Source organism: Pyrus communis, chromosome 13, assembly GCF_041283825.1.
Source record: "Pyrus communis isolate YQ-2024b chromosome 13, ASM4128382v1, whole genome shotgun sequence".
Taxonomy (NCBI): Eukaryota; Viridiplantae; Streptophyta; class Magnoliopsida; order Rosales; family Rosaceae; genus Pyrus; species Pyrus communis.
The window spans coordinates 2,606,102-2,619,600 of record NC_142577.1 but is presented as its reverse complement, the minus strand read 5'-3'; the positions used below and the strand labels follow the sequence as shown (position 1 = coordinate 2,619,600).

General features: G+C 38.3%; 1 protein-coding gene across 1 annotated transcript; it reads left to right on the top strand.

Moving 5' to 3' along the window:
- Positions 1-595: 595 nt before the first annotated feature.
- Positions 596-9,144, top strand: LOC148691580 (uncharacterized). The gene is made up of 2 exons (XM_088682398.1): positions 596-4,046; positions 4,146-9,144. The coding sequence occupies exons 1-2, from the start codon at positions 596-598 to the stop codon at positions 6,134-6,136; spliced, it is 5,442 nt and encodes a 1,813-aa protein (XP_088538524.1). The 3' UTR covers positions 6,137-9,144.
- The last annotated feature ends 4,355 nt before the right edge of the window (positions 9,145-13,499 follow it).

The following is a 13,499-nucleotide window of genomic DNA, read 5'->3' as shown; positions in this document are numbered from 1 at the left end:
TTAATTGAATTTCGTCCAAACACAAATCCCCCCCCCCTATTTTGTTAAGTCTTAGGCTTAGAATCTGTCTTATCTTGTGTTTTGAAGCATTTTGAGTCAAGCTCAAACCTAATTTTCGTCCAAAGTTGAGTTTAGTGTCAAAACTGCCCAGTTTGTGTTTTTTGACAGTTTTGAGAGTTTTTAGCTTGTTTTGAGTCTTGTGAATCTGTTTTGAGTCCCTTGAGTCTTTTCAAACGTTTTTAAGTTTATTTTTTGTGTTTCTAAGTCAGTTTAGAGGTTTTAGCACCCCTAGTTAATCCTCGGTTAGAACGATCCCTACTTACTTCATTACTACAATTGTCACAAATAGGGTTTAATTTGTGTGTCAAGTAATTTACACAACAAATTTTGGCGCCGTTGCCGGGGATTAGCAAAGTTGCTAATCCCTTGTCTTGAGTCTTGTTTAATTTGTTTAGTTTCTGTTTTGTTTTATATTTTTGCACCGTGTGTATGTGTTTGTTTTTGTGCCGTGTATAGGCCTATTGTTTTCTTACTTGTGCCGAGTCTTTTAAGTGTGTTACTTATCTTGTTTGCTCTTGTGTGCAGGTACTAGTTTATGACTCGTAGCTCACAACCTGTTCGTGAGAATATATTCGACTTTAACGACGATTTTGAGAGGACTTTGAGGAGAGAAAGGAAACTACAAGCATCTAATCCTTCTAGTTCCGAACCTGAAATCAAAGAGCAAGAAGTGGAGGTTAAAGAAGAGCCCACGGCAAGGTGTGAAGAAGAAGTACCAACCATGGCAGTAGACAACCGAACCATCAAGGAGCTTTCCGCCTCGGGTTTGGACAATGCAGCCCCTCTTTGCATCCAATACCCTAGGGCAGCCCCTGAGAAGACCGATGAATTTGAATTGAAGTCCAGTTTGCTACATCATATACCCAAGTTCCATGGGTTATCAATGGAGGACCCTAATAAGCATTTGAAGGAGTTTGAAGTCGTATGCTCAAGTATGACACCGGTGAACGTGGATAGCAACATATTGAAGATGAAGGCTTTTCCTTTTTCTTTGTTGGAAAAGGCCAAGGATTGGTTGTACGAGTTAGCTCCTGGCACTGTCACATCATGGGAAAGTATGAAGCGAGCTTTCTTAGAGAAGTTCTTTCCAACATCACGAATCATTCTTCTTCGCAAGAAGATTAGTGGAATTCAGCAAAACCAAGGTGAATCTTTCCCAACTTATTATGAACGTTTTAAAACCCTTGTTGCTTCATGTCCACAGCACCAATTGAAGGAGGAGCTTCTTCTTCAATATTTCTACGAAGGGCTCTTACCAATTGAACGTCAAATGTTGAATGCATCCGCGAGAGGAGCTCTAGTGGATAAGACACCCATGGATGCCAAAATTCTCATTGCTAATCGCGCACTCAACGCACAACAATATGAAGGAGTTGGGCAAAGAGATGCCCTACGGCCACATCATGTCAATGAGGTAAGTTCTATTTCTGAATTACAATTCCAAATGGCTAACCTTACGTCCATGTTGTCACAGTTTGTTGAAGGCCCCAAACCGCAAGGAACTACAATGTGTGGTGTATGTTCCATTCAAGGACACCAATCTGATCAATGCCCTCAATTAATTGAAAATGGAGGGTGGGAATTTGCCCATGCCGTGGGTTATGGGAATCCAAACCAACCAAGGGGTGATCCTTTCTCTAACACATACAATCCGGGATGGCGTGACCACCCCAATTTCAGATGGAGGGATGCACAACAACCTGCCCAACAAAGTGGATTCCGACAACCCCCGGGTTTCTTCCCGAGGCCAATGGCACCACAACCACCTCCTCAAGCACAATCATCCCAAACCAACTCAAGTATGTCCATGAATGATGATAAAACGTATCAATTATTAACCACAATGGCGCAGGGAATGCAAAATCAAGCAAAGGAGGTGAATGAGCTCAAGAAGCAAATGGGCCAAATGGCCGAATTTTTGGGACAATTTCGTGAGAGTGGTAAGTTACCAAGCATTACGGAGATCAATCCAAAGGGTGGTTTTGAATCTGCAAAAGCCATCATTTTACGAAGTGGAAAAGAAGTGGGAAGCAAAGCACATGCATCTGCCCCAAACAAGGAAGATGAGAAGTTACAATTGGAAGAAGAGGAGCAATCCCACCCCACGGCAAAGATGGCACCAACCATGCCGCAGCAATCTACACCTTCCAAACCGTCCACCTCAGGTAATGTTGTTCCAAATGTTGTGATTTCAAACACTAATCTGCCCAATGTTCCTTTTCCTCGCAGATTTGCACAATCAAAGAAGGAAGAAGGCGAAAAGGACATTTTGGAGACCTTTCGCAAAGTTCAAGTAAACATTCCTTTACTTGATGCTATTAAGCAAGTGCCCAGGTATGCAAAGTTTTTAAAAGAGTTATGCACAACTAGGAAAAGAATTTCAAACAAAGAAGTTGTCAAAGTAAGTGAAAATGTGTCCGCGGTCTTGCAACGCAAGTTACCTCCAAAGTGTAAGGATCCAGGGAGTTTTACTATCCCATGTATAATTGGAAACACTAGATTTGAACAATGCATGTTAGATTTAGGTGCATCCATCAATGTAATGCCATATTCCATTTATGCATCAATGAACCTTGGTGAGTTAAAACAAGATGGCGTTATAATTCAATTGGCCGATCGTTCTAACGCTTATCCCAAGGGAGTCCTTGAGGATGTTTTAGTGCAGGTCAATCACCTTATTTTCCCCGCAGATTTCTATGTTTTAGACATGGAGGATTCAAGCCATGCTCCATCATTGCCAATCTTGCTAGGCCGTCCCTTCATGAAAACAGCAAGAACAAAGATTGATGTGTATACGGGAACATTGACCATGGAGTTTGATGGGGACATTATTCATTTTAATCTTTCTGAAACCATTAAACATCCAATTGAGGACCATTCTTGTTTTGCTATTGACATTGTTGATTCTTTGGCACAGGTGCATTTAGATCAAATGAACGAAGATGCACTTGAGGTAGCCTTAGTCCACGACATAGGAACAAGAAATAAGTGTGAGGGAGTCTTGGCAACCCACGGCATGCAATCTGACCATATTGCCGTGCCCTCTTGTGATGAAGTACTTGAAATGGTCGCTGCCCTCGAGTCATTGCCCTCCCACTCTGGTAAGTCTCCAATCTCACTTTTAGATTCGGTTTTGACTAACAAGTTACTTCCATCAACTGTGCAGCCACCTATACTTGAGTTAAAGCCATTACCTAGTCACTTGAAGTATGTGTTCTTGGGCCAAGATCAAACGCTACCCGTCATCATTTCAAGCTTACTCACGGCTCAAGAAGAAGACAAGTTGATAAGGGTGTTAAAAGAGCACAAATCTACCATTGGATGGACTTTGGCGGATATCAAAGGCATTAGTCCCACCACGTGCATGCATCGCATCCTTTTGGAGGAGGAAGCCAAGCCATCTCGTGAAGCTCAACGTCGCCTTAATCCACCTATGTTGGAAGTAGTGAAAAAGGAGGTTATAAAATTACTTGATTGTGGTGTTATATATCCTATTTCTGATAGTCGTTGGGTGTCACCTGTGCAGGTTGTTCCAAAGAAGTCTGGCGTCACAGTGGTGAAGAATGAAGAACAAGAGCTTGTTCCCACTCGTGTTGTGACTGGTTGGCGTGTTTGCATTGATTACAGGAAGTTAAATGCCATGACAAGGAAGGATCACTTTCCATTACCATTCCTCGACCAAATGTTGGAAAGGTTAGCCGGTTATGAATTTTATTGCTTTCTTGATGGATATTCCGGATATAACCAGATTGTGATCGCTCCGGAGGACCAAGAGAAGACAACATTTACGTGCCCCTTTGGCACTTTTGCATATAGACGCATGCCATTTGGCTTGTGCAATGCTCCGGCGACGTTTCAACGATGCATGGTGAGTATGTTCTCTGATTATGTGGAGAAGATTATTGAGATATTCATGGATGATTTTAGCGTGTTTGGCAATTCATTTGATCATTGCTTGAATAATCTGACTTTAATCTTGAAACGTTGTGTTGAAACGAATCTTGTACTTAATTGGAAAAAATGCCACTTCATGGTTAAGCAAGGTATTGTTCTAGGCCATATCATTTCTGAAAAAGGCATTGAAGTAGATAAATCTAAGGTAGACCTTGTTCGCCACTTACCCTCTCCAACTTCGGTTAGAGAGGTTCGTTCGTTTCTTGGCCACGCAGGTTTTTATAGGCGTTTCATTAAGGATTTCTCCAAGATTGCACAGCCACTATGCCGGTTGCTTCAAAAAGAGGTGGTTTTCGAGTTTGATGAAGCATGCTCCACGACATTCAAGCACTTGAAGGAAGCTCTCACTTCGGCTCCTATTATCACACCTCCAGATTGGAGCCTTCCATTCGAGTTAATGTGTGATGCGTCTGACTATGCCATTGGTCCTGTTTTGGGACAGCGAAAGAACAAGCAACCCCACGTTATCTATTATGCTTCTAGGACACTAAATGATGCTCAATTAAATTATTCAACCACTGAAAAAGAATTACTTGCTGTGGTTTTTGCATTAGATAAGTTCCGATCTTACTTACTTGGTACTAAAGTTGTTATTTTTACTGATCATGCAGCTCTCAAATATTTGCTCACGAAAAAGGAGGCCAAGCCTAGATTGATTCGATGGATGTTGCTTCTACAAGAGTTTGACATTGAGATTCGGGATAAGAAGGGCGTGGAGAATGTGGTGGCTGACCACCTAAGCCGAATGGTGCATGAGGAAGCAATGCCAATTTCTGAAACCTTTCCCGATGAACAATTAATGTCTATCCAGGTAAGTGAGCCTTGGTACGCAGATTTGGTGAACTTTTTGGTGTCTAAACATACCCCTAGCACACTTAATAGGAATCAATGTGATAAGCTTAGAAAGGATGCTAGGTTTTATGTTTGGGATGACCCATACCTTTGGAAATTTTGTCCCGATCAGATTGTCCGACGTTGTGTGAATGAATCTGAGTTTCAATCTATTTTAACATTTTGTCATTCATATGCATGTGGGGGACATTTTGGCATCCAACGCACTGCCCTTAAAGTCTTAGAATGTGGGTTTTATTGGCCAACCATCTTTAGGGATGCTAGGACGTTTTGCCTTACATGTGATCGGTGTCAAAGAATGGGTAATATAAGTGCTAAGGATCAAATGCCACAAACCCCTATACTTTCTGTTGAAATATTTGATGTGTGGGGCATTGATTTTATAGGTCCTTTTCCTTCATCACATGGTTTTCTCTATATCTTGTTGGCGGTGGATTATGTTTCCAAATGGGTGGAAGCAAAAGCCACCCGTACTAACGATTCCAAGGTAGTTGCAGATTTTGTGAAGTCTAACATTTTTGCTAGGTTCGGAATGCCTCGAGTTCTTATAAGTGATGGAGGCTCACATTTCTGTAATCGTACAATTGAGGCCTTGCTCAAGAAGTACAACGTTACACATAGGGTGTCCACACCCTATCATCCTCAAACAAGCGGGCAAGCCGAGGTGTCGAATCGGGAGATAAAACAGATTCTTGAGAAGACAGTGGGTCCAACAAGAAAAGATTGGAGCTTAAGGCTAGAAGATGCATTGTGGGCTTATAGGACCGCCTACAAAACACCCATAGGAATGTCCCCCTTTCGGCTTGTTTATGGCAAGCCATGTCACTTACCTGTGGAGTTGGAGCACAAGGCTCATTGGGCCGTGAGGAAGTTCAACATGAATGTGGATGCAGCGAGAATTCATCGTAAGCTTCAATTGAATGAACTTGAGGAGATACGGAATGAAGCTTATGAGAATGCTCGCCTTTACAAGGAAAAGACGAAGGCCTTTCATGATAAGATGATTCGCACCAAGTCCTTCTCTGTTGGACAGAAAGTGTTGTTGTTTAATTCTCGTCTTCGTCTATTTCCGGGTAAGTTACGTTCACGTTGGATTGGACCCTTTGTTATTACTAACGTTTTTCCTCATGGTGCAGTCCAAGTTCGTAGCTTCAAAACAGGTCAAGAGTTCAAAGTGAATGGGCACAGATTGAAGCCTTACTACGAGGGCTTTGTAGAACATGATGTTGAGAAGACAACCCACTATGTCGTGGGTTTCCATGAAGGTTGATCACCGTGGCAACGTCCGGCTGCAAGACGTAAAAGAAAGCGCTACTTGGGAGGCAACCCATGCAATTCAACAAAGGAAGCTCTCGGACTCACTCCAATTCCAGATTTGCGTTCCTAAACCCTTCCCTTTGTTGTTTATTTAGAATCTGCCTATTTAGTTGTTTTACTTGCTGTTTGTGCGTTTCTTTGTGTTTTGTGTGATTTTATGCTTGAAACATTGAGGACAATGTTTGATTGAAGTGTGGGGGGGGGGGGTAACTAAGTGTTTTTGATGCAAATTCGTGGGATTTTATCACCCATTACTTATAGACTTGTTCCTTGCTGTTTTAAGGTGTTTTTAAGCTGTTTTGGTGCTTTTTAATGTGTTTTAACTTAAAAATCCGAAAATCACATAAAAATTTGAAAAATTGTTTTGAAAATACCAAAAAGAGTTGTTTTTGAGTCATTTTGTGTCTTAGGGTACCTTCCAACACAATGATGAGGATTTGGTTTTTAATTGCATAACTGTTGAAGTAAGTTACAAACATGGATGAAAGTTTGATATGCTCTTTGGTTTATGCTTAGTTGTAATTATAGTTCATGAATTCACTTGTAATCAAAAGAAAAATTAGTTTTTGTAACATGCTTGAAGGAAGAAACTCAAACTAACGCTACAACCCTGAGAGACTTGAGCTTTTAACGTTCTTTGGAGAGTTAATAATCTGTGCATTTGTTGTCTTCTAAAGTCGTTGCATGATCTCATTATTCTTTGCTTGGTTACTACTTAGAAGGCGTTTCATCATTTAGTTCCAAATACTAGAACTCATGCCAGTTTCATTCAAAGCATAAAATTGATTAGCATAACACATAACAAGATGAAGTTGTTTGTGAACCAAGAGCCAAATAGCTGTACCCCATGTTCATTTGTTTTGTAGGTTTAAGCCCCGTTGAGCCTTGTTTAGCCTATGTTCTTTGTTAAACCACGTTATCCTTACCTAGCCTAGAATAGAACCATCCATGCCTTTGTTCTTAAAGCATAGTGAACATGACTTAGAATGAATTCCTTTTGATTATTCTTGTGCAGAAAAACAAGTGTTGGGGAAGGGATTTATGTGTGAGAATTTGTGCCAAAAACAAGAATTGGGCACGAAAAAAAAAAAAATGTGAAAAGAATGAACAAGAGGTCAAAATAAGTGAGAAAGAACTCACAAGTGTTGGTTGTTGAAGAAAGGGTCCAAAAAGTTAAATTAGACCCTAAGTATTGTGTATTTCATCCCCTTGTGTGTCTAAGTGATTTTCTGCATGCAAAAGTGAATTCTAAGTGCCAAGTTCATTACTTGTTTGCTATCGCTTTAAGAACTTTTGTTTATCCTTAACCTTTCTTTGTTAGCCAATACCCCTTAGCCCCGTTACAATCCTTAACATCTATCTTGAGTGTTATGTATTTCAATATGTGGAGTTTGGGATTGGTTTGAGCATATGGTGTCCCTGGTTCTCGCATCTAAGTAGTAGCATTCCATTCATGAGATCATATCTATAAATGCTTAATCATTCCAGAAAAGTGCTTCTTTTGTTATAACATGTGTGAGTGTTCGTTTTCATATTTACATCAATCTTCTCACATATGCTTAGTATAGGGAGTGTAGTTAGAAAATCTGTGTAAAAATAAGAGTGTATCCAGTAAGGAATTGAGTGGATTCTCTAAGGCATGTTACTACTTCCATAATGTTATTTTAAACGATTAAATGTGAGCTAGTGAATGGTAACTATGATTAAGTATATGCTTAAGAGTAGGGATGACTAAAATCTGTGGGAATAATGATCTTTGGCATGTTATGTATCATTGGAAATCCCTGAAGCAAATGTTGGAAGGTTAGGTTATGTTTATATCTTTGTTTTGCTTGAGGACTAGCAAAAGCTAAGTGTGGGGGAATTTGATAGGAGCATATTTATGCTACTTAGTTAGCTTGTTTTCTTGCATTTAATTAGCTTAAACAACAGTTAGTTTAGTGTTTAAAGTCATTTTCGTGCAATTTCAGGTTTTAGTGTCAAAGTATGCAAAAAGAAGCAATTTGGAGCATTCTAGAGCATTTTTGGGCCAAGATTGGATAGTGCAAGCATGGAGGCATGAGGATGGACGAATTTGAAGGCTTGAATTCAGTTAGGGAGCTGCAAGGGGGCCTAAAAACCTTAAGGCTTTATCTATTCACACATGGTGCCTAATTTCTAGCTTGTCATTAGCCGTCCTACCTTGTCTCCTAGCCGTCCTAGCTTGTCATTAGCCGTCCTACCTTGTCTCCTAGCCGTCCTAGCTTGTCACTAGCCGTCCTACCTTGTCTCCTAGCCGTCCTAGCTTGTCTCCTAGCCGTCCTACCTTGTCTCCTACCTTGTCCAAGCTACACACATATATCCTTTAAGTGTTTCATGTATAGAATTTCTAGTACAAAACCTTTTGGTTTCAACTAAGTTCTAAACCCTTCCTAGCCCTATAAATAAGGCAGCTGCAAGCATCACAAAGGCATTGAGAAATTCACAAACCCTTCACATCACTCATTCATCATCAAAATTCGTCCATTCTATTCCAGCCGCATCCATTGACCCCAAAACACCATTCTTCAACCTAGAGATACAATCAGCCATTCCACCACTTCCCAACCATCAAACACTCATCCACACCCATCCTACATCCCTTGCCGTGTCTCTAAACATCCCACAAACTGTTCTACATCATCAAAACGTCCCAGAATTCATCCCCATCCAATCTGCCGCAAGCAAGAGGAAGGAGACAGATGCGCAAAATTGTTTGGTTCTCCATTCTGAGCTGTTGAACGATTTTAGGTGTATTCTCTCTTATATTTCAATGTCTAATTCATGTAATCTCTGTTTTGCTCTGAGTATGATTGGCTAAATTCGTTTTTGGCTAAGGGTGTATTCGAAACCATGGATATATATGTGAAATAAGTTGATTACTCCAGTTATCATTGCATAAGTCATGAATACAATCTGTTTAACTATGTGATTTAGAACTTATTCTTGTATGTTGATTGAGAGTGCACACTTAATTTGCATGCTTGAATCTGGTGCTAGGATATGAATTTGTTTCACCTAATCGTTATGAGTTTATATCCACAAGTAGTGAAGGTCACTAGTCATGATCGTGTTAAGTAGATTCCTGGCGAAAGTATCATGCTTTTCATAGTTACAATTGCCTTGTCGATGCTTATGATTTCCAATGAACGTAATGATTCTAACTTGTATCTTTATCATGCTGTTCATATAGAGAACTTGTTAGGAATAATTTGGTTGCAATGCATATTCATTCAATTCAATGATCTTAGGGAAATCTTAAGGTTAATTTAAGCGGACCTAATTAACTTGCAGTGTCGAGGTTCATAACTTGTCGAATCGATAACTGGAAGTTGATTTAAGTTGCATATATTTCATGTGTGGAGAAGAATCCCTTAGCCATTCCATTATCCATTGGTTTACATCAATTTGCTTTACAATCTGTTTTCTTTACAATTTGTCCATTTAATTGAATTTCGTCCAAACACAAATCCCCCCCCCCTATTTTGTTAAGTCTTAGGCTTAGAATCTGTCTTATCTTGTGTTTTGAAGCATTTTGAGTCAAGCTCAAACCTAATTTTCGTCCAAAGTTGAGTTTAGTGTCAAAACTGCCCAGTTTGTGTTTTTAGACAGTTTTGAGAGTTTTTAGCTTGTTTTGAGTCTTGTGAATCTGTTTTGAGTCCCTTGAGTCTTTTCAAACGTTTTTAAGTTTATTTTTTGTGTTTCTAAGTCAGTTTAGAGGTTTTAGCACCCCTAGTTAATCCCCGGTTAGAACGATCCCTACTTACTTCATTACTACAATTGTCACAAATAGGGTTTAATTTGTGTGTCAAGTAATTTACACAACAATATAAGAAAGCATAATCACATTAGGGGTTTGACATAGTATATCCATACCCTAGTGATGTGATTGAGAGTATTGTTTTAGAGAAGGATCGAATTACATTGTAATTCCAACTGAATAGGTTCTCTGAATAAACTTCTACATTAGCTTGGGTAGCCATGATATATGTTTAGATGTCACTCATGGCTTGTGAGTTCTTCTAGATGATTAAATGTAGTCATCAAAGAAGAAGGTGAATTAAAAGTAAGTTTTAATTCACTAAGTGGATGGATTAAATATAATCAATTGGATTGGTGCCAATCACCTCACTGCCTTGCTAATTAGAACCTAAAAGATTGTTCACCAATACACTCTTGTAGTGAGTAACTAATGGATGATGGAAATAATTAATTGGATTAATTAAGTGTTGTGATTAATTTAGAAAGTCTAAAGAAATCATAAAAGCGATAAAAGATTGTTTTGGGCTTAAAGAAATGTTCGGGTTTAATTGGGCCCATTGGGCCTAAACCCACTGGGCTTTTATTCAAGCATTGGATGACTTGAAATAATAAAAGCCCAAGGCCCAAACAACACTAAGAAGGCCGGCCAAAGAGAGGGAGAGAGAAGGTCAATTGTTGACTTGTTTCTTTATGTTATAAAAGGAACTTTATAATGAAAGTTTAATGGGGGTTTTGTTTTAGTGTTCAAAACAACAAAAGAGAAAAGAAAATAACTCTCTCTAACACTCAAAGGGCTGGCCACCATAAGGGGATTTTAGCTAATCATTTTATCCCCCCTTTGGTTATTCCTTCATCCTTCTCACTACACTAGTGGGTGAGGATCTTTAGAGGTTTTCAATTTTGGAAACTTGAAGAGGACCTAGGAGCACTCATTCTCAACAAAGTGGAGGAGGCAAGGAGGGAGGCTAGGCTCAAGGAGTTCAAGGAGCAAAGAGCTTGGAGGTGGTCCATCCTTGGTCTAAGATCTAGATCAAGAGGTATAAAACTACTCCTAAACTTTGTTCTTCAATAAATTGTTTTTGATGCATCATAAATAAACCTATGAATCTTGAAGGGGATTTTCATGACTAGAGCTTTGATATTAATTGATGACATGCTTCCGCTGTTTTCGTATATAAATTTTGAATGGTATATGCATGCTAGTCAATAGAAATCCCACATAAATCTCATATTTTCCCTTCAAGTGGTATCAAGAGCCAAAGGTTTATATTTGATGTGTCCTTTTGGATTTTATGCATATGGGTATTAATTTTATGTTTGACATATTAGTTCTTCATTCAAAGTATGTTTATCTTTTGTTTTTCAAATGTTGAAAAATTGTGAATCAATAGTTGAAAAAGATATGTATGCAAAAGGTGTTTTGGATGCATGAATGAAGAGTGAGTTTAGAACAAATTTTGGGGTTTTGAATCATAGGGAGGGTACGGCAAAAAGGGGATTTTTTGGCTATGTGTTTGTGTTTTGTTTTGAACCTCACACACACACTTTGAAGCTAGAAAAATGTGTTCTTGAAGTTCTTGGTGTTCATGATTTTGTTTTTTTTTTTTTTTTTGGAAAATAGTTTTATTTAAGTTCATAAATTGTTTTATGGATTTGGATGATATTCTTATCATCAATATTTATTACAAAAGGTTTTTTCAATCCTAGACTTCTTTAGGATATTTTAAAATTTTTCCCTAATTTCCTTAAAGCAAAATCAAGTGCAAGCATAATTTGAATTCTTTTTCTTCTTTATGTTGAAATAATGCAAGGTGGGTGAGACCTACCCACCTTCCCCTTCATTTGGCCGGCCAAACTCAATAGTTTTCCCACTTGAGGGTCCTTTTGTAATCATGAAAAGTTTGGTTTTACTTTTAGTATTTATGGTTTGACCCCTAACTTTTTCATATTTGCATTTAGACCCCTACTATTTAAAAATTGAAATGTTTGATTTTAATTTTGTTTAATGTTTAAACTCATCATTTAATTATGCCCATATGCACTAAATCTAATTGATTATGTTGCATTCCATTTAATCATTTAATGTGATTAAGTAATTAGAAAAATGGGTGACTATGGACTTATGCCTTGAACGATAATTGAGCTACGAGAATAAGGCGCTAAACTCAAATTGTTTGAACCTTGGGAATGTGTTTTAATTTCTATTTCAATTGGACCTTATCATGTTTGACATTAATCTATCTCTCCTTCTTAGTATGTGTAATTTGTAGGAATTTGTACAAATCGGTTTGTAATTCTTATTACTTCTTAATCTCTTTTAGTTAGTTGATTCCCTCTAGTACTAGACTAGAGTTTCTTTAACTATTGGTAAGGAGACATATTTAAAAGAGGGTTTTGACATGAGATAAAAAGATTAAATGGGTCCAACGCCCTAATTAGCAATGAATCATTGTCTTTCATTTCTAATGGCTCAATCAAAAATGTTTTAATTGAATTGAAAGCACGTAATTAAATTGACACAACCTCCCCGAGATCTTATTCAACAATGTTGGCTCGTTGTTGAATTAACCAATAAGTCCATGGTCATCCAAGAGCCTAAGATGACTATAAAGTCCAATTTCAAGGGAATGCAAAAACTGTAGTAGTAGTAGTTACTTCCAATATTTGAAAAAATTCGTTTTTGATATTGATTTGTTTTATGAAAACAAATAGTGGGAGTATCATACGCTACTAAACTATAATGAATACAATCAGTAGTTATATGTATCTCCAATATTTTGAAAAATATTTTGATATTGATTTGTTTTATGAAAACGAATAGTGGGGATATTGTATGCTACTAATTTCATTAAACTTTGGACTAGTAGTTATAATAGGACACAATTTATTTGAATGTGTTTAAATAAATAAAATTGATGAGACCTTAAAATCCCTCAATCAAATACAATATTAAGTTGAAAGCGTAAGAGTGCTTTGAACATTTTTTTTCGTGGCCTTCCACCATGGTAGGCTCCAATCGTTTATGACTTGTACACCGCCTTCACCCTATCATGGGGGAGTGCAAAGTGCATGCTTATACTCAAGAGGAATCTATTTAAAGACATTTGATGTGGTGAAAATAGGCAACGAGTGTAACCAACATCGTATCATCGTGAGGTTATACTTGGACCCCTATCTAAACCGTCATGGTGGGTAAGAACTTAACTAAGAAGAAATGGTGCCAACATCGTATCATCGTGAGGCATTATTCTCTAGAGGCCAATAAGATAGGTAATCACAAGAGGTTGTTGTGAATGGGTAATTGTACCCTCTCATTATTATTTTTGCTAGCCGACATCGTATCATCGTGAGGTGGGCTTGGTAATAGTGAGCCTTTTATAACCTGCTAGGAGCTTTCTTTGAAATCTCCCAAATTCCATCTTGAGGGATATGGAATTTGCCAAAAATGGTGGGTGGTGTCATTCGGTTCAAAGACCCGAATCGTGTGACTTTATCAACAATCAAACTAATTTATTTTATTGTTTATGTATTTAGAT

What these genes read in the sequence shown, in the direction of transcription:
- LOC148691580 (XM_088682398.1), top strand. Translation starts at nt 596, where the DNA reads ATGACTCGTAGCTCACAACCTGTTCGTGAGAATATATTCGACTTTAAC. An exon ending in GACTTTAATCTTGAAACGTT is followed by an intron (nt 4,047 to 4,145) that starts GTGTTGAAACGA and finishes AAGGCATTGAAG; the next exon opens with TAGATAAATCTAAGGTAGAC.